At 47.2% G+C, this 21,032-nt stretch overlaps 1 protein-coding gene across 3 annotated transcripts in view; it reads right to left on the bottom strand.

Moving 5' to 3' along the window:
• The window catches only part of KMT5A (lysine methyltransferase 5A), a 115,332-nt gene that overhangs the window by 58,877 nt on the left and 35,423 nt on the right, over positions 1-21,032 (bottom strand). For all 3 annotated transcript variants that reach the window (XM_069619671.1, XM_069619673.1, XM_069619672.1), the window contains exon 3: positions 16,004-16,160. In XM_069619671.1, coding sequence (XP_069475772.1) covers positions 16,004-16,160 — 157 coding nt within the window. The remainder of the gene's footprint in view (positions 1-16,003; positions 16,161-21,032) is intronic.

The raw sequence follows: 21,032 nt of genomic DNA, 5'->3' as shown, positions 1-21,032 counted from the left end.
CGAGACCTGAAGATCCAACGTTGCACCCCACCCCAGAAGGGAGGAGTCAGTTGTGACTTATCGTCGGGGCTGGGTCCTGAAACCCCCACCCCCACGCCCACCGACAGGTTGCTGAGAGACGACCACCAGTCCAGGTCCGCTCTTATAGAAACCAGAATCGTTATCAATTTAAGAGTCCGGATCCACAGCCTGAAGCCAAGAGCTCCAAAGAGCCATCTTCGTGAGACAAGATGAAGCGCCAAAATTCACGAGGCCATGAGACCCAGAATCTTCAAACCACCAGGCCAACATGCTCTCCGACTGTGCAAACATCTGACACGTGGCCAACAGATCTGCCATTCTGTCCCCGGTCAGGTACACTCTGCAGTCTATCATGTTCCAGCAAAAACCCAGGAAGAGCAAGTCCTGAGAGACCGTCATGGAAGATTTCCACCAGTTCACCGACAGCTCGAGGAGGAACAGGAGCTGGAGGAGAGACTGAAGATTGCAGGCAGCTTTCAGCATCCAAATACGGATATAGATGGATACCCTGCAGATGAAGATAGGCCGTGATCACCGACATCTTCGTAAAACATGCAGTGCCGAACTTCGGCCAAAAGGAAGCACTCTAAACTGGAAATGCTCCTCTCCCACAGAGAAACGGAGATATCTCCTGTGTGGACCCCAGATCAGCCTATGCATGTAGGCATCCTGAAGATCCACCACACTGAGCCAATCGCCCATCTGCAGGGAAGACCGTATCTGGCCAGGCGTGATCTTGAATTTCCCCTGGGGGGGGGGGGGGGGGGGGGGGTGAAGGGGGTAGGAAAAGATTGAACTGGGAAAGGTCTAGGATGCTGCTTGGGTTTGGGCACCATAAACAGCTGGGAGTAGAAGCCCTCCCCTCACTCCCCAAGAGGAACAGGTTCTACAGCCGAGGTCCTGCAGTTTCTGCACCTTGGCTTTTAGGGAGGGCGATCCCGACTGCTGGAAAGAAGAGTTGAAGGGTGGGGTAGGGGTAAGCGGAAGCCCACCCGAGCAACTGACAAGACCCACCTGTCCTCGGTGATGGTCTACCACGCCTCCCAATGAGACAATGCATCCTCCCAATGAGACAATGCATCCTCCCACCGGGGTCGTGTGAGCGAGGACAACCCTCATTTGGCAGGTTTTTCAATGGCGTTACCACCTGAACCGGAGGAGGCTGAGGAGCGGGAGAAAACCAGAGTCTGTTGCTGCCTCCGGCAGTTATTACCCAAATGAGTATCCACTCTGTAGGATGTCCAGTCTAGGAAGCACCTGAAACCAGAGGAGGGCCGGTTTTGCGACAGCGGTGTCTGGGTCCTAAAAGGGGTTTTTAACCAGGGCTGACAAGGACTTAGCTATTTGGGTGCTGTCCTTTGTTTTGGTGAGCTCCACATCCGTTGTGGAATGAAAAAGCTCCTCCTTACCGTCAAACGGCAGGTCCAACACCTTATCCTGTACCTCCTACGAGAACTTGGTGGCATGCAGCCACGCCTGTCGAGAGGTGTCATCATCCAGCATAAGGCCCCGTACTGACCTGATGAGCCGCGGCCTCAACCAGATCCTGGGCCAAGACTCTGGCGTCAGATAAACCCGCCTTAAAGTCTTCCAACTTCTCGACCGGAATGAACTCCTCAAACTCTGACAGACCTCAACATCATCTTCATATTCGCCCCCCGCTAACACCAGTTTTGCGTTAGCCTGCTGGAGCTGCAAGGCCGAGTTAGCGAAAATCTTCCCCCCAAGGGAGTCCAGAAGTTTGTCCTTTTTCCCCCAGAACCTGAGTCGCCGTCGTAGAAGAGGACGCTGCAGGCCTGGACTGCAAAGTGGCCGCGGCCACCACTGTGGAGGAGGGGGTGCAGACAAGATGGCAGGCCACATCTTCTGAAGAATGCAGCCTGTATCGCATGTCAATTTTCTTATTGACGAAAAGTCCAGAGTAGCTTTTCGCAGAGCCTACGGACCTCGGCCAAAACGTCCTTCTGCAAGAACAGGCCAGTACACTCTGAAGGAGACAAGGTGAATGTCCCCGAAAGCACACCCTCCTGCAGAGCGGGTTCCCCGGGTACTGGAACATCCAATGGGCACCTCATGTCCAGTACCCAGTCATGAAAAGCTCTAATAGAGCAGGGCTGGTGTTCGCTGTCCTGCTCACCCTGCGCATCATCCGATAGGTCAGGATCCTGCTGAACCAGTCAGGCACTGCCTTGTCCATGGGGGGACAATACGGGCAAGGGCGGAAGGGTCAGTGGAGGCACTGTAGGCAAGGGCAGCGCCGGCAGAACCACTGGTGGAACGGGTGGAAGCGCAGGCGGGCATCTCCCTAAAAAGACCCTTGAAATACTCTCATGGGGTCGGTACGTATACGCGTCTGAAATTTGCCGAAAAAGGCGTCCGAGACAGTTTTGGAACTGCCGGAGAAGGCCTCTCAAGAGGAGGATAATCCCAATGACGCAGAGGGGAGGGTTGCCACACAGGTCCATCCCCCTAAGTGTCCATAAAAAAAATCAAAGGTGCCAAACCCACAGGCAACGAGACATTGGGCGTAAGGGGCATCCGGGCGTTCCAATTGTAAAATGGACAAAAACGGATGTACACAAGGAATTATGTTCACCCGCGGAACCAACTCCTACAGCCGAGGCTGATGGCGTAGTTGTCGGGGAAGCCACCGTGGTCGTGGTGGGAACAGCCGCCATTTTGCCATCACCTGAGAGGATCTGTGGCACGTGTGGCAGGGGGGGGTCCCCGTCGGTGGGTCAGGGGTCTTAATTTTAGCCTTTACATAAGGAACCGAGCTGGTACTAGAATGTTTCTGCGACGTCCCAATAGCCAAACTAGCCTTCAAAGGTAGGACTGCGGCACTGCCGGTAAAGTAAGAACTTTCACTCCTTGCCCCCTCAACAGTTCTGGTGTCACCACAAGAGTGGGAACGGCGAGGAACAACTTTCACCGATAAGGCCTTGGCAAGTATCTCAGAAATGTTGGTCACTAGCCTCTGCATGAGGGACCTCGGACCCAGGTCCGGTAACAGCCTTACTAGCATGGGCCTCAAACAGCAGTTCAGTAACACCAATCCCAGCCGAGGCCTCGGGCAAAGCCCAGTACTTTTGAGGGAAGCCGATAATGAGGCCTCTGAGCGAGCTCCGGTACCCCACAACTCAGTAGAACAGGGTCTACAGGCAGCCCCCACAGGAGTCACCTCGGAGTGTGCTCTGGTATCCACAGGCCCCTTACGGAGACCCTCAGAGAAAACTCTGGTACAATTATTAGGCCCAGAAGGCATCTTGGGGCAATCCCCAGTGACTGAGCAATCAACGCTCCTCCCGGATCAGGAAGAGCCAGAAAAAGTATCTCCCGGCCGGGGTGCTCTGAAAAGTAGAGAACTTACCGAGCATTTGTTCTTTTTGTTGATAGACGGCTGAAAATGCGAAGGAGGAGTACGTCGAAACACCTCTTCCCACCGCTCCAACCGACATTGAAGTGCCCGGACCGAAAGGGAGTTGCAATAAAAAACAGGAGTCCAACAGTGATCCGGACCCAAACACTGTAGACCAAGAGGATGGGGATCCGCCCTCGCGAAGCGTCAGTGACACGATAAACAATCGGGAAAGTCTAGTTTGAACAACAGACACGATCGCTAGCAAGAGCCAGAGAAGAGTGGAAAAAAAAAAAGGGAAGATCTTCCGGGGGATGCAAGCACGTCCAATCCCGAACAAGCGGGGAAAAGGACTGAGGGGTGATGCGGTGCCGAGATGGGTGGGGTTACGGCCGCATGCCGGGCCCCGCGTACAAAGAGGGAGGACTAAACATTTTTTTGGATGCTTTTACAAAGTGCTCCGGTCCCGTCCCACAGGACGGAGGAATGTCCCATAGTATGGAGGAAAGGGGACGGGACGTAGGAGTATTACTTTTTAAAGTTAGGGTCGTGGGGCAAGCTGACATACAACTACACCTCCTCCCCCCAATCAATGTGTATGGGAGGAAATGAGCATTTTAATATACCAGGACTGGGGCTGTAGCAGCCTGAATATAGCTCCAGGATACTGTGGAGGTCCTTCATTTGTGTAGGAGAGCCATTTCCAAATGCCTGGGTGAGTTTGGGAGAGATGGTCAACCACTGTCTGACCACCTCTGAATGTTGCATGGCATGCCATTGGTTGCAGTTACTGCCTCCCAGAAGAGCTAAAAGCAGTGCCTCTTACCCTCTAACGTGGTCTCCTGCGGGAACTCTAAATCTGCAAAACTGGAAGGTCGGCTGCCACATGGAAGGACTAAAGCTTTGCATCAGCACCTTAAATGCTCCACCGAATCAGATGGCGAAACTGTCTCTCCAGATAGCCAAAAGGAACAGACAAGATTCCTTCACCCTGACCCGGAGAACAATGCATCAACTCTAATGCTTGAAATCCCAATCTCCTTGAAGCTCTTGCATCCCTGAACTGAGAAGTGGTAGGGCCCCTTTGCTACTGGAACCCTGTAGAGATTATGTGCCACCTGTTCCACCATGGACATTAGGCAAATGCTCCCATTCCAGTTGCATATCTGGAATCTCTAGAACCATGTGCTGCCCTTTCTTACACACCGACATTCACCCCACAGTCCTCCATAGCAGACCTTAATGGATCACCAGGGGAGTGGACACAACAGTCTTCAAGGCCATGGATCTTCAAAGCAGGCTACAGCCTCAGAAGCCAAATTCTGGGCCCGAGAACCCTGCATCGCCCACTACCAAGGACCACAGAATTTTTGTTTGCAGTCCCCCAGCTGGGCCCTTGTTGGGTAAGATTTTCATAGTAATGAAATGTTCCTGACCTGCGTCAACCCATGAACTTTTTCCTTTGACTGGTGGATTATTTTTCCTTATACCTCCGAGAGGGAACCACACTCGGAATTTTTATATGGTGTCATTTTTAAGACTCTCCATAGTGCCTTTTAAAAAAAGTTATCCTCTGACAATTCGTGCCCATCGTTGCTGGGTTGCCCTAGGGGCAACCTGGCTAAACTTGAGAACTACAGCTCCCCAAGGGTAAAATGGATCTTTGGATCCCCTTTACATTTTATTAGGCGAGAACAGCACCCACCCAACCTTATGTGGAATGCTGGGGAAATACAGAGTAATTCCCTGCTCTCATTGTCCTTTTAACATAAATGTTAAATTTAAAAACTAGATACCTTTAATGGCTGGTGGCAGTGAAATTAATATGGTGCACCTATACCGCGGGTAGTTTGCACAGCCCCAGTAAAGCACCCATGGGTGCTCATTTTACCAAAATGGGCCTCGTCTTTTGCCTTTTGAGCTCCGGTCACACCTTGTTCCTTCCCCATGACCTCCAAAGCAGGAAATTCTTTGTGCGATTTTCATCTTCGGCAGGAATCCTGTGGATTGATCAACCTCCCTCCCTCCCTCCCTCCCTCCCTCCCTCCCTCCCTCGCGTCTGAAGGCAGGAAGCAAGAGGTGTCCAAAACTCTGCAGTCCTTGGTCAGCCTGAATGTGAGAATCCAAACTGGACAGCTGCTGTCCTAAAAGGATTGCCAATGCCACCCCCTCCCCTCACCCTAACCCCCCCCCCCCTCACCCTAAACCCCCCCCCCCCCCCAGCCCCCTCACCCCAAAATTGAATGCTGCAAGGCCGTTTGATTTGCTGGGTACCTGCAGAAAAGTGATTCTGGAAGCTGAAGAGGCAGTAAACCACTGAAACCAAAAAGCGAAGAGGATGAAGGCATCGCGACAGATTATTTCCAGAGAGCCTGCTGTAGCCCTCCCTTCCAATTGACCTGGGACTCCAAAAATTGTGAACCCAATTTAGAGCCTGGTGACCTTGCGGGGCTGCAGTACCCAAATACCCTGGGACCTAGAGACATTTTGCAGTGCATGGTCTTCCGAATTCAGACTCTTGCAGAAACTTTGTGGGCATCCTCCTGGACCTCAAGAGACGTGAAAAGAGTCCGAAAAAGTCTGAGTGCTGATGATGCAAACAGCGAGAATCCGACTGGCAATATTAGGTCTTCTGTGCTCCTGAAAAAGGCGCCAAATCCAGAGTTGTATCCAGCCGCGAGGAAAACCTTGCCTAGAGCCTTCCCAGTGTTCCTTGCTGTAAAACTCCCAGTGCCCAGTCTTCTTGATGAAGGAATTCAAAGACTGGACTTTTGGCTGCAGATATTGAAGTCCTCCTGCTGCAAAATCTTCTGTGCCAAGGTACTGTGCTGGCTTGGGTATTTACTTAAGTCTCTTGTGATTTGTTTATTTCTGGGGGTATTTTGCGTGGGTGGGAGGTCTCTCGTCCAGTTCACCCAGGCCCACTTCTGGAATCCTCCTAGGGTATCTTCTGTGAAGTCCCTGGACCCTCAAATATCTCTAAAGTAGAATACTTATCTCCCTCTGGAACTCTGAACTTTGCCTGCAACTGAGCCCTCTCACCCCCCCCCCCCTGACTACAGCTGGCTCCTAGACCACTAGGGTCCCCCTACTGCCTCAGCCAACTCTTAGTATTGGGAAAGGCTGGATTCTTTGAGGGGTCTGCCTTGACAAGAAAGCCAAGTGTTGAAGTTAATTACTTGTTAATGAATTAATTGGTAACTGTAGTGTTTATAGTTACAAAAGGCTATTACTTAATTTAGATATGTTCTGCCATTCTGAAAAGTAATCTAGGATCTACTTACCTTGAATAAACTGAGTGCCTTCTTAACCAAGTATTCTCAAAGTCTTGCTTTCCTTAGAAACGGTCACACCATTCCAACTTAAAGTAGATTGATGGTTAGGTTACACACCTGTGAATTGGGTTCCCTCTTCCCAAAAGAAATGCTGTTGGTTTCACTTATTCGGGTTAGGATATACGAGTGTCGCCAATTGGGTCTTGCTTCCCCCAAGTCAAACTTTTAGGTTGCTAGTAACTCCTTATAATGTTACAGACCTTGCGTTAGCTGTGTGCCTTCCAAAAATAAGTTTGTTATTGCTTTTAGTCTGCACTGAAAAACTGCAATTAAAGATTACACAAAAAGGTTTACAACTGGAGCATAACTGTGCTATCCCAAAAGTTATAGGTTTTTACTGTTCCTAGAATAAGTGTCACTATGCCGCAAAGTATATTGTCCAGTTGATATTCCTATGAGGTTTCTTGCCGAGCGTCACAGTACAACTGCTAGGGTTTACTACCCTGTATTATTGTAAGTATCCAAAAGGAACCATTGGCCTGGACTTGCCTCGAACTTCGGTTAGTTGTTCCAAATAATGATTTGGCCTGTGTACCTACAAGCATAGGGTTGTGTTTATTTTATAATGTGTATTTGAACTGGGATAGTACTTACTCCCAAGATTACCTGGGCCTACTTTTATTTAAATAAACCATGCATTTTTTTTTTTTTTACAATACATAGGGTTTGTTTCTCTTTGGACCATTTGTATTACAATTCCTTTGTACTGATTCTACAGCCCTCTCCCTCCTAAGATAAGTCTGGCTACTCTATCCTACCCTATACTCGGGTGGCACAGCCTTATTAAGAGTGGAGTCCTGTACAGTTTGTTTTTACTAAGCCTTTAGTTGAGAAAGTCTTCAGCAAGACAGTCCTAACATCCCTCAACACAGGAATTACTGAATCTTCAATAATGCTCTTTTTTGGAAAATGCGCACAGCAACTGCTCTTGAAACTTGAAAACCGCCTGCAGCAGAGTGGCTTCTTTTATTCAGTGTGGCACTGCTTGGTAGTTCTTTGAGATGGACCTCCATTCCAAGGGTTTTGTTGTCTCAACTCCAGAAACTGCTCTTTTGGGCAATTTTCATTCACAATTCTCCACAAACGCATGCTCCAAAACCACAAACTAGTTGCCCTTGGCCACTTAACGGTCTCCATCTAGAAGAGTAAAAAGATGTCTAACTGTATTTTCTACTCTATAAAAACAATTTTACTGAACTGTGGGGGGGGGGGGGGGGGTACTCTTGAAGACTTGCTATGTACTGGATTGTGTCATATGTTTAGTAAAGTTGATTTACCGGCGAGTAATTTCATGTCTTGCCTCTTTAAGGAATATTGAATCTTATTCAAAGTGCGTAGCAATTTCCTTGGTAATTGGTTAAAAAGGAGTACTGCATCTGTTAACCACAGTTAATTTCCTACGAGTTAAACGCTAACTGCTTTGCCATTGTACAACTTACTAAATATCTGTTGAGAAATCCCTGGTAAGGCAGAAATACCTAAAATAACTGGCCACAGAGCAAGGAGGAAAACAAAAATAAATAAAATCACGCCAACTGTGTTTTTCCCGGAGCCAGCAATACTGTGGGCTTTTGCAACACAAAACTGAAACAGTGAATCGGCAGAGGCTTTTCACACTAAGTAATTGCACATGGTAACAAGGATACAACAAAAATATTGGACTGTAAAGGGAGCTGGGTAAGTATTTATAATGCCCACAAAACTGTCCATTAAAGATACATTAACATACATGCATGAAGTCCAACCTGAGCAAGTATACAGATCCCACCACAGCTTACAAGGAAGAAACTAATAGATTTACAGTTACATAGAGTAGTGCTAATGTTCCCTCCTCAGCCACCCTACAAAACCTGGGGAGCACCGTTTTCTTTAATTTTGGGTAATTTCCCCACTGTACTCTACCCCTACATCCAGCTAACAGAGGCCAAATCACTTCCTTTGCCCAGCCACTCTCCACTTGCACTGCCTCCCTTGGCCCCCCCCTGCACCGTGGGACTGTCACTGTATCCCTACAGCCCCCTTCCCAGCACTTGCTCTGCACTTACCTCGCACTTGCCACCAGCTGGCCCTTTTTATTCATTATTTATTTTACGCTACTTACCTTGTACTGCACTTTCCCCCCCACCTCCTCCCCTTGCACTTTCTCCTTTTTCCCCTTACCTCGGCACTTGCGCGATCTGAATGACACCTGGCCTAGTAGGATCGTTTGTCTGTCTTTCCCTTGTTTATCCCCCCCCCCCCCGCCTCGTCGCGCCTTGAAACACTGGTGTATAGGCGCGTTACAAATACCATATCATATCAAAAGTATCCCTTCTAGCTCAACTGGGGATCCTATGAGAATGTGACCACTCCTCCCCCCACTCTTAAATTACATATGAGAGTGCTGCATTGTTTCGTGAGATGTCCCTTTTTTTAAATTCACTGTTACATCACAACATTGGACAGCTTGTTATACTAAATTACTTCCAATGTTCCACTCCACTTCTAGAAGTGGATATTCCCCCCCCCGCCGCCTCCCTTGTATCCAGGCAGGGATCAGACCTAGAATTGACACCTGTGGCATAGTGCAAATAAAAGGGGAGCCCAGTCCACATTGGTTTGCATGCTCCTGGAAAGAAATTGGCTCCAGTAGCCATGGAGGTCTTTGTTACCTTCGGGGCTCCAACACCTGGCACAAACAAGTGATACAAAGACCTGAAGGATATCTATCATTCTAAATCAAAGTTTACTCCCAACATCCAGGTTAAGCGCAGGCTCGTCTGGGCACGAGCATGTGAAGAACATTAGTAAGGAGATGTCACTTCAGTGAAGATGAGCCGACTGACCATCTTAAACCTTTGCACTGCTAGGAATTGAAAATGCTTCCAAGCCTCTTCCGAACTGCAAAGAGGTTCAAGAAGAAGCCCAAATTGCTTGGGATGGATAAGCTCTAGTATATATAAACCAAAAAGTTTCTGGATCTCTTTCTGGAGATCCAAAGAAATTGAGACAAGCAAGGGGCCCTGAACCAGGGGAGACCACAGAAGGGGCCCAGGATTCTTGGGTTACGTCCCGACATGCAAACCCTGTACCCCTCACCGGGTCAGTCTTCAGCAGTACTTTCCAGCAGAGGACTGCGTGCCTTGGATGGCGAGTACCAGCCCACCCAGGAGGTGTCAAGTCTCTGCTCGGACCACTTCTGAAAGCACCAGACGCAAGTTTATTTTCTCTGGTCTAGAACGATGCAGATGAGCGTAGTTTTGTAGTGCCCAAAATAGCTGAAAATTGGCAGTTAAGGCGTTCACCTTCTCCTTCGGCAAGACATCATCAGGAGTGGTTTTTAAAAGAGCATCTCCACCAAAAGGCTCAGCCCTACCCTTTCGTGCAGCTCCTCGATAACCCAGGCCAGGCAACTCCCTTAGTCTGCGAGACACTGCAGTGCCAACATGCCTGCCCAGTGGCTCCAAAAGACTAAGTCACTGGTGTGGGCTGCCTCTGTCAGGCCCTCCAAGACATGATCACTCTGGGGCAAACTACGTTAGGCAAGATTGCATGCAGTACCCTGTGGGAGACTGCACCAGCCTTGTCCTCTTGGCAATAGGTAACCAAACCTTTGGTACAAGTCTGTACTACACAACTTGTTAGTGACTGAGCAGCCAGGTTTCTCTCAAGCGGGGTCAATGTGAGCTGTAGGGTTGCAACAGAGTTTCAGCGACAAGTATCCAAATAACACTTGCATTCATTTTTTTTTTTATTGAATCATTCTCTATTAAGTCAGTTTTATAAGCCTTCTTTGGAAGGGAGCAAATATGTACCAATTATATATAGCTCAAAATACACTTTCAATAAATCAGTAGATACCCTTTTGGGATGGCACACACACTTCCTACACCCCAAGGTGACTTCAATAACTGGGATACTGGACATTGATATATGAGAGGTACATTTAGAATACAGAGTTTGAGGTTAGGGAAATAAACAATGGTTAACAAGTTTCTCAAACAGGTAAGCACATTTAACAACCCTCCCCACCCCCATGCAATGTAGAATAAACCTTTCCCACTATACAAGTAAAGAATGTATGACTTTTTGGAGGGACAGATCAAAACACAGTCAGAGGTTAGAAGAGTCTTCAGGGAGCTAGGACTGACAATGCCAACTGAGCAAAGTCTAGGAGAGATGAGGCACTTCCTGAAGGCAAGTAAAAAGTCTTGCACAATGTTAGAGAGCTTCACTGTTGGACCACAAGCGGGGAGGCTTGTGGAGGGCAAAGCTGCAAGCACCTCTGCAAATGGCAGCCAATGCAAGTCTCAGAGCCGGCAAGCAACCCTTAGTTCACAGTACCTTATGTCTGAAGAAATTGGTTCCAGCTGGCTTCAGTTCCTGTTGTGGTCTGGCAGATCCTGTTCCTGCACCTCAGTCGAGGGGACAAGGTACACATCTGGGTACTCCTGCACTACGATTCGAAGGTCGGCGGCAGCAATGGGCAAAGTTCAGATCAGCGGCACTTGGCGGTTTCAGCTTCTCGCGAATAGAATCACTGTGGTTCTTGGACAACTTGTGGACTTTCCTTGCTTCTGGGGTCCAGAACTCAGTTTAGGTGGCTCAGGCTTGGTTAGTCCTGCTTCAAGGGAGTCCAGAGGATCTTCCGAGAGCTCAAGGCTGGCTTAAAAACTCGATTCTGGTGTTCCTGTCCCCTGGCACTTGGTTCATGCAGCAGCAATGAAGTACAGCCAGCAAAGAGGATTGCCAGTAGAGTTCGTCTTGGAGTCGATTGGTACCACCAACCCAAGGGGAGAAGTCGTCCTTTGCAGAGCTTCTCTAGTCTAGGCAAATTTGGAGCTTTGACACTGTAGCAGGGCTTCACCAGGCAAACCAACAGTCCAGGAGTTGCAGCAAGCTTCTCTTCCAAGTTCTTCAGATGCCTTCATCCAGTGGTCAACTCCACCTTCCTTGCAAAACACCCAGTCTTATACAAGTCTCCACCATTCATTCACAGGCTAGCTGTCACTCAAACCGCAGGGTTGCTGTCCTCCAAGAACAGCCAGACAGCCAATCACCTTTGGGTGCATTCCTTTAACCAAGGAGACTAAGCACAGGGATCGGGAACCTCCCTCCCTTGCTACCGTGCCAGAGAGACTGGAGCCAGAGGCGGGTTTCACCAGTGAACCCCGCCAAAGACAAAACGAACAAAGGGAGCAAAGGGACCAAACGTGGTTTGGCACGCAGAGTAAATCACAATATGGACCTTTACAACAAGAAATGGCGAAAAAAAAAAAAAAGACAGAGCCATTGACAAAATGGGCACACATGGGTGCTGTACTGCAGCATGCGGTAAAAGCACACAATGGTAGGAGATAGTTAACCACTGCCACCAGCCATTAACTGTAGAAAGGGTAACAAAGATGTTACATGAGAGAGTAGACAAAAAGAGGTAACCAAGTAACCCCTCCAGCACTCAAGATGGCGTGTGCTGGGTCTACAAAGTTACAAAAAGTAAAGTCAATTTCACTTTACTGCTCTTGGAAATAGTTATCCAAGAGAAGGTATTTAAACCTTAACACAAATCTAAAGGATTTCTCTGTGGCACTGCATCGATGGTGCTGGGTGTCAATGTTGGTCAGACTCCAAAACTAAAAGAAACCGTGTTCAAATCAAAGGAAAATACATGAGCAAGTGGGTAAAAGGTCTCACTCTCTCCAGGATAAAAATTAAGTCCAGCAAAAGATCTGGGGGTCTCGAAGGTAGAAGGTAATTGGCACCTTTGAGAATTATCGCCAGCACACTCCCTCCAGAAGGTTGCATGCACCCAATATGGCATCAGAGTTAATGCATTTCATGTACACAAGGCTAACAGTAGATTCATTACGCAGTTCCTTAGAAGATTTAGACAGTGCAGACTGACCAGAGGCAGAAGCCGTTGAAGGGAGACAGTCAAAGAGCAGCAGACACTACCGATTATGCAAGGGGTTGGCCAGTGGCAAGAAACTTTCTGGTCTTGTAGGAGCCCGAATTGCTTCCAGGCTACAGTTGGTTAGTGTTTGGAGAAACAGTTTCCTAACAGCCTAGAGAATAACTGCCTGTAAAGGGATGCCCAACATATTGGGGCATTGCCCCCAGGTGCTTCTGCCAGAGAAGGCGTTGCAGCCTAACAAGTGTAATTCGAAGATTTTTCATGAAAATTCCGTATAGGAGGGTGAGTGGAGGATGAATCCTCAGCATCTTCCCAGACACTGGGATCTCCAGACAGAGCATGGTGAATCCACATTGAACATCGCTAGGGGGTCTGGGCCTTGGGGCTAATGGAAGAGTTCCAGGGGTGAGGGGAAGAGGCATGGGTACCAATATTGGCATTGCAGTCCTAGCAACTAGCGCAGAGGCCAGACTGAGGACTTTATTGGAGCTGAAGTACATCTGCAATGGGGTAATGGCCAACCCAGATACTGAAGGGGTCCCTTACTTGAAAGGGGCTGACATTGTCAAGAGCCTGAAGCTATTGAACTGCTTGTAGCCCAGTATAGCCTGGCTGGTTTGATGCCAATAGCACCCGGAAGCTACCTTTCACTCCCTAGGCCCACTAGTCCTATAGTAATGTACAAAAGCGATTCTAAATCTTTCTTCTTCAAAATAAGCGTTAGAACACATCTAAATAAAGGCATTTAAACTATAACGGGCCATATTTAAAAAAAGGGTAGATGTTTCTAGTTTGCCACATATGTGCAAGTGTAATTTACACCCCACTATGCAGGAACTCCAAGTTCCCCAAAGTAAGCTCCTACTTACTGGGTGATGCCAGACACCAAGGACCTGCTTTTAACTCCTGCTCCACAAATCCTCATTTCAACCCCTGCTTTAGAAGGTCTTCCTTGAAAGACCTTGTGGCAAGAGGCTGCACACAGACTGAATCTAGCCAGAGAAAACTAAAACCCACCACTAAACTCCTCATGGTGGGGGCTGCTACGGGTCCTGCCCAGAATCCCTTACTAAACATAGGTAATAGTCTGTAAAGGGGGATATGGGGCTCAGGCAACCTGAACAAAGATGTGCAGCAGGAAAGTAGATTACTGCTAAAAGGTAGGATAGTGCTTGAAAGAGGAGCTCCACTGCCTGCATCCTGTTCAGGATCTTAGCAAGACCCTTGTTGGGAGGGGGGGGGGGGGGGGGGGGGTGCGGAAATAATAAATGGCACAGCAAAGGTCCTAGGGAAAATCTTGGTGCAGGGGCATTAGGCAGCACCCACCTGGTTTGCATGCCACATGTAGAGCACCCACAGAAGCGGTGCTGGTACAAGAAGCTAAACACAGGCAAGAGAAAGTCGCCACCGACGCAGAAAGACCAAAAGGCGGGACAGAGCATAGGAGGCACAATCAACCCACTGCTTTTCTTGCTTTAAAAAAAAAACTGCTGCTGAGCATCGTACATTAGTCACTGCTCTGGACAACGTCTCACGAAAGAAATGGGATGTGATAAGACTTACAAGCCATTACGCTCATCTTTCATTTTGAATGGCTTTTTGGAGATTTCACTCATTTAAAAGCCTTGCAAAATTAGATGAAGATACTAACCTAGATTAAATTAAATTTCATGGCTTACGTACCAACATTTGTGTTGGTCCTTTGTCGTTTTTCTTGAAACTTCTGATCCATTTTGAAGTCCTCGCAGATATTGGATTGACCATTGGGGCGGGGGGGGGGGGGGGGGCAGCAGTAGACGGTCATTGCACTACAGCAAATCATGAATTTGCTCATCAAAAAATAGTGTGCTCCATAGAAATAATGGAGCTGCATAGACTAATCTAGATTTGTGCCCCAACACAAAAACAGGCCCAGATAGGAGTTGCCACATAACGTAACAGTTATTAGAAACAGTACAATCGCAAACTATTCAAGTGTTTGAAGGAGCTGCATCTCAAACGGCAGGTTTAAATTCCTTGGTGCAAGTTTACAGTTTGAAATGCTCATGTAATGTAACCTAGTCAATTAAGCATTTTTTTGAAGTAATGGTCTCAATGACAGGGCAAAGTTTAACTAGGTTCCCAGAGGAACACAAATTGGAAGTTCAAGGATTGTGGATTCAGGCAACTAGAGGTCACTGTAGCCTGAATTTGGCATTACCTTTCATGGGGAATTTTTTAAGTTCCGAATTGCATTCACCCTTTATACCGTGCCAAATGCGTAGAGTGGCTGAGAAACAAAAAAACAAAAATAAACCATTCAGCTTTTGTTTAAAAGAAGAAGAGTAGCCTTTTGATGGGAAAGTAACTATATATATATTTATTTGCCGGTTCCAGTTTCTTGCCACTGCGTCGTTTACCTCAATTTAAATATCCCTTTCACTTCAGTTCACCCTTTAGTCAGATTGTACTTGCAGAAGATCTGCAGAGAATCTTTTACTAACAGCAGCTTTCTCCAAGATCGGAATACTGGAGCCAATACAGCAGAAGAAACTGGTCATCGCTGCGAGACAACCTAGAACAGACGGCCTACCAGAATATCTGTCACAGGCAGTGTATGTTGGGAAATACCACTGGCAATCATCCAATGGCCAACACCATGCTGGCCAACTTTCTCCCTTTCCAGAACTCCAATCATCAGAAACCTCTAGGGTAAGCGACACCAGTGACCAGATCCATGGTAGCGAGTTGCAGCGAGGAACACACATTTTGCTAACAGCCTATCGCGCACCATCAATGGAGGCTTTATTTCGGCAAACCATGGACAGATTCCCATGTCGAGCAACCATCACAGAGCACAGGCAGATCAGCATTGGACAAGGGGGTGAAGCTTAACAAGCATTTTGTAACCTTGCACCTGTGTGAACCACGGCTCAGGGGAATCGACCTAGGTGAGCGGCCCATGGGGAGGAGAAGGCGGGGGGGGGGGGGTAACAGGGCGGAGGGGAGGGACCAACCCACAGATGAAACTATGTAAAAACGCGATAGTACAGATTTGTGGGGGGGAGGGGCGTGTTGGTTGTTCGAGTGAGGTCAAGTGGAGAAGCAGCAGATCAAGAGACCAGGCAGAGGAAGGGGCGGTGGAGCGTAGTTTGCAAAAGGGGAGGCATTGCTGTGGGAGAAAGCGGTACCTGTGTGTGAGGGGGAGTGCGGGGGGGAAGAATGTGTGCGGTCACCGAGTGCAACAAGGTGAGGGTTAGGGAAAGGTGAATAAATCCCATTGGGAGACCCCCACCACTCCTAGACATTCCTTGGAAGAAAAAAATATAATTAAAAAAAATAAGTACACCCCCACGTCCAAAGAGAAAATACCCGTATGCATTAAAAGCGGAACGAGTGGTTAGACTCGGGTCCTACCATCATTTTTTCTGTGCGCCTCAATCACTGGTTTCCCTAGACATTTCCCTTCATGTGGTGTGGCAGAGTTCTCTTCTTGAAGTGGAGGGCGAGTGTTTGGAGATTTTGTAGGACTCATGTAGGTGTAGATCTTGGACTGGCCAAAAAACACAATCTCCTGTGATGAAGAGGCACAAGGTTAGTGAATTACTCAGTGCAAAATTACAACAACCAGGCAAAGTGGCATGCTCTGTACCATTATCAGTGAAACCCCCTTGCCCCCCCCCCCTCTCCCCGGCCTGGAAATCATATCCTTTCATGACCCTCAATGATGTGTATAATTCCAATCACTGGGTTCGAAATTGGAGGGGTCCTGGGAGCCACTTCTAGCATAGTAGAACCTGGTTAGCTTGAAACCAGCTAATTTTGGCTCCTAGGGCCAACTTGTGCCTTACAAACATGTTCTAAATCTTCATTAAAATTCTGAATTACTCAGTTAATAGTTACATAACACATTTAAACACAATGGTACATAAAAATTATATGATTGGTTATTTATAACGTGCTTAATACCCGGAGGTTTTTAAGTGCGGACCAAGGGAATCGAACCTTCGTTGCTCTGCATCGTCTTGCTTCCAAGGCTAGCACATTGCCCCCGCACTATCCACCCAAGAGTGGACAAGTTAAAAGCAGCATCTCTGGTAGCTCCTGCCTACATGGTGATGCCCGGACACCCAGGACTGGGTTTTAGCTCCTGCTCATAGAATCTCAATTTCGAACACTGCAATCTGCTTGGCTAACACTCTGGAATACCAGGTGCAATAAGATCTACTCTTATCTCAAAATACAGGGATAGAGTTTGCCTAAAGGTTTCTAGGGCTTGCAGGTTGTCAAATTTTAGAGGGTAGAAATTAGGAGGTGCAAACAAGATCACGAAAATTAAGACCAACACCAGATGAATGCACAAGAAGAAGTTGAACAGATTAAAAAGAATCGTTAAGAAGTGAATACCTTGATGTACACAAGATTGCTGGTGAATCACAAAATGGAGGAAGCTAGCTGTCAAAAAAGCAACACCCAACGCAAGACGCTGCTTACCTTGCTTAAGAGCTGACAGTGGCCAAAACAAAGCCTACTACCGCACCAATTCTCCCATTCCGTAAATAAAAACAATCATTGTTAAACTAGGACTGCAACTGGAATCTTCTGGCCAGAATTAACCGAGATGGCAGCAGGAAACCGAGAGAACCTGGGTTGTATTCTTTTTTACATAGCCTCCCGCAGAAGTGTGCAAAGACGGTTCACTTGTGCCATGGTTGTTCACCATGCAGAACCCACTGCACACAAGCAGCAAGAGTCTATAAAATTACTTTTCTTGGCCTAGTACGAGAAGCTAATAGAAGAAGCTTGCATATTAATATTTATCCTACAAAACAATTACTAAAATATATACTTTAAAAAAGCCCATAAAGTCTACTTTTAAGCCCTTAAAACTACAAATTTCTCAACAGTAGCTTGAGGCATACATGTTAGTTCAGACAGGTCTTTCTGCCATATAGAAAACAGTTAATCAGTGTAAAGGGGACTATGGCACAAACCTATGACCACAAATGGGCTAAATCACATTTTGCCCTGGCCACGGGTACTCGTTTAGAACAGCATTTAGAAGTGTTGAAAATGGCAAAGCACCTACAAATAAAGTGTGTGTATATATATATATATATATATATATATATATATATATATATATATATATATATATACACACACACACACACACACAGTTTGTGTCCCCTGTATTTAGCCATATTCTTAGCAGTTCCCATCAGAGACAGAGTTTGCCCTTCTGTGTTAAGACTATTAGACAGCTGCGGCTGTGTATAGGGCCAAATTGGATATTTTCCTCATTTTTTGGTCGTTCATGTTGGTTGACACCTGATCCTTGGATTTATCTTTTTGTAGTACTTAATCTTAACTTTTTTCCTTTTTCTCTTTACACCTTAGTCAAAGCATTTAATTTCACATGAATTCTTGCAATGCATCCAATAATGAATACATCAACTTAACATCCGTTCATGAGTTTTTCAGCATCAATTTGTTTGTGCTCCGACTGATGTATCCGATCTATACTAGGAGAGAATCAAAGTGAGACGAGGCTAGGGCCCACATCATATGTAATAAATAACATAACCTAATTACCAATAATTCCCCGATGGGAAACTCCCCCCCCCCCGCACCCCCCCCCTTCTGTATTTAGTTGGTGTCCCCTGCAAAGACTATGTGCAACAGCCACGGCACCCAACTGCAAAATTAGTTGGAGGCTGGTGGATTAGAGGGCTCGCTAAGGCTCCTTTGAGGACAATAGGTGCAGGGTGAGGCGATAAGCTACAAATAGGCCTCAACATCCACTGCTTTACAGAAAGTGTGGGGGCCGACTGAAGTAGGGATAGTAGATCATTGGTCGATGTGAAATGGAGAGCATGCCATGCCCATATAAGGGTGTGGACTGGAAGGACGAAGCGTGCTAGAGACTGATGCCAAACACATTGAAGTTGAGTGAGGAGCAAAACCTTGAATACCAGCCGGGTGCATCCACAGGAAGGGAGGCGTCAGTGGTCTGGCAAACTGATGCCAAAGAGCCAATCACAATGCATTATAGCATCTGATCTGAGCTCATTCTAGAATTCCCTGGGGAGTGAAAGGACAAGTCTTAAAGAGCATAGAACACAAAAAAGGTACGGCTCATGGTCTCAAACTCAGTTAAGAGAAGTGGTGCAGAGCCCAATTAGCACCAACCATGCCTTCAAAATTCGAAATATCCCAAGGAGGGCACTGGTGCACATCATGCTGATCTTTGTGAAGGAGCTCAATGTTACACCCTGAAGAAAGTTGCAATTCCCCCCTGGGCTCACAGAAAGTTAGGGCTGTGATTTGCTCCTGGATGCCTCCAAGAGCTGGGATCTGACATTCTGTGGCCCCCAGAGTACTGAATAGCAGGTTTTAAGGCCTTACGAGAGCACCACTTCTGATGGTGCATTAAGCAGCCCACCCGTCTGCCAGCTCCATCAACAAGGTCTAGCCCAGGTGGAGTGGTAGGCACAGTACCAGAGCAAAGGATCAGATGGATTTGGCACTGGAGACTAACAGTGAGCAAGTTACACAGGCTGACAGCTTCTGGAGCCTGGGAGCATTTGAGGTTGGACACCCTAGCCTTAGCCGGCTAGTGAGGGGCTGGGCATCACCAAGTGAAGGCTGATTAGCAGAGGAGCAGAAACCAGTGCAACATGCCCTTGCGGCAGTGGCATTGTATGCAAAGACTTCCCACGCTATTTAAAAAAAAAAAAAAAAAAAAAAAAAAAAAAAAAAAAAAAAAAAAGGTGCCCAGACATGGGTATCAGGTCCTTCGATACCGATAAGTGTCGCTGGAAAAGATGTGGGCCCACAAGTAGCTCCATCTACCTATACGTCGGTATGCATGAAGAGTATTAAGCGGCTGCAGTCTCGATGATTCATTGAGGTACAGCTGGTAAGAACAGGATAACAGGACGGGGAAATTCTGAGATCAGCAGCCAAAGTCTTCTCCACCTGCCTCCCCAACTGCCAGTGACCCATCTGAGATTAAGAAATTGGAGGGTCAGAAGCAAAGCAACTGCAAGACATGGTCCTGCAAGAGGCAAATGCAGGCCTCTTGCACTCAGGTACTGCTCGCTCCATAGAGAACACAACATACAGAAGATCTGCTAGTGCTTTGTGGAGTCTTAGCAAAGTAAGGAGGCGTTGAGGCATTTCTGGATTGGGTTAGAGTAGGAAGAATGGCTCTGCAGAGGGCAGATCTCACCTGGTCTTTGGGTGACTGCGAGACCATCACAGATAACTTCTGGCCCCAAGGTAAGACAAACCAAGCAAAGGCTCACCCAGTGTGATGGATCATGAGAATATGGACATGTCAGTTTTACCTACATGACAATCAGACGTGGCAACAGAAAAAGTCAAAATCTTCCTGGAGAGCAAAGCCATGCACTCATCTGGGACCTTCATTTCCTAACAAGAGTAGAGCAGAAAAGGCTCAAGAAAATGATTGCCAGTTGACTTGTTGAGGAAGCCCAAGTGAAAAATTGAGACCCAAGGTAGAGGATTTAAACTTGAGATTGAAGGACAGTAACTTGGCTGAGAGGAAAGTAAAGTGTGGCATCACCCTATGTCCCCTTATTTGAAATTGGTTCTGAAGTGGACTTCCAGAAAGTCAAGCTTCAACTCCTAAACATTCGGAAAATCAACGCTTTCCCCAACACCACCAAGGCACCACTTTTGCCTTCTCTGGACTGCTGTGCCAGCATACTACCCAACTTGGCTTTCAGTCCCCATCGACAAGATAATTAGCTTTGCTACCAGGACTCTTCAAATCACTCACTTTACAACTAGTTCCTCGTACTGTCACTAGGTCAGATTACAGCAATGCAAAACAGGGCCAGATTTAACCTGGTTCACAAATCTAATCCACAGTTAAGTACATCTATCCAACTCCACAAGCATTCTTGTGAGCTCAGCTTCCTTGACTAAGCTTGTGGCGTCTCACCCTCCCTGTACTTCTGCTCGCTCCCATTCTCCCTCCACGTGCATGGAATTCTCTTCCCCAGCCATCAGAAAAACAGTCCCACCAATCAGTTGAAAACCAAACTAAAAGCTTACCTTCTCACCTCAGTCACGCTCTTAAACCAGCTCAACTGCCTTCTAGCAACATTTTCTCCCTCGCCTCTAACCTGTGTCTGCCCTAATGTTCTGCCTCCAATCTAGCATTTCTTCCATCATGGGCATTTCGAACATAGCTGGCCATACCGCCTACATACATGTGAATGTCTAATGTTTATGGTACTCAATCTATGCATGTACTTTCCAAGTGCCACCTTGCGCTTAGCCTCAAAGTGGAAAGCTCCAATTACAAACTTAGTGTCACAAGTTCATCAATGGCCACGAATTATACGCACGCCAAAGTTGCAAACAATTTTTGCAAGAGATTGTTAATAGGGATTCTTAATATTTGTATTTTATT

The sequence above is a fragment of the Ambystoma mexicanum genome, chromosome 10 (assembly GCF_040938575.1).
Source record: "Ambystoma mexicanum isolate Mex_15411 chromosome 10, UKY_AmexF1_1, whole genome shotgun sequence".
NCBI lineage: Eukaryota > Metazoa > Chordata > Amphibia > Caudata > Ambystomatidae > Ambystoma > Ambystoma mexicanum.
This window is presented reverse-complemented; position numbering and strand designations above follow the sequence as displayed.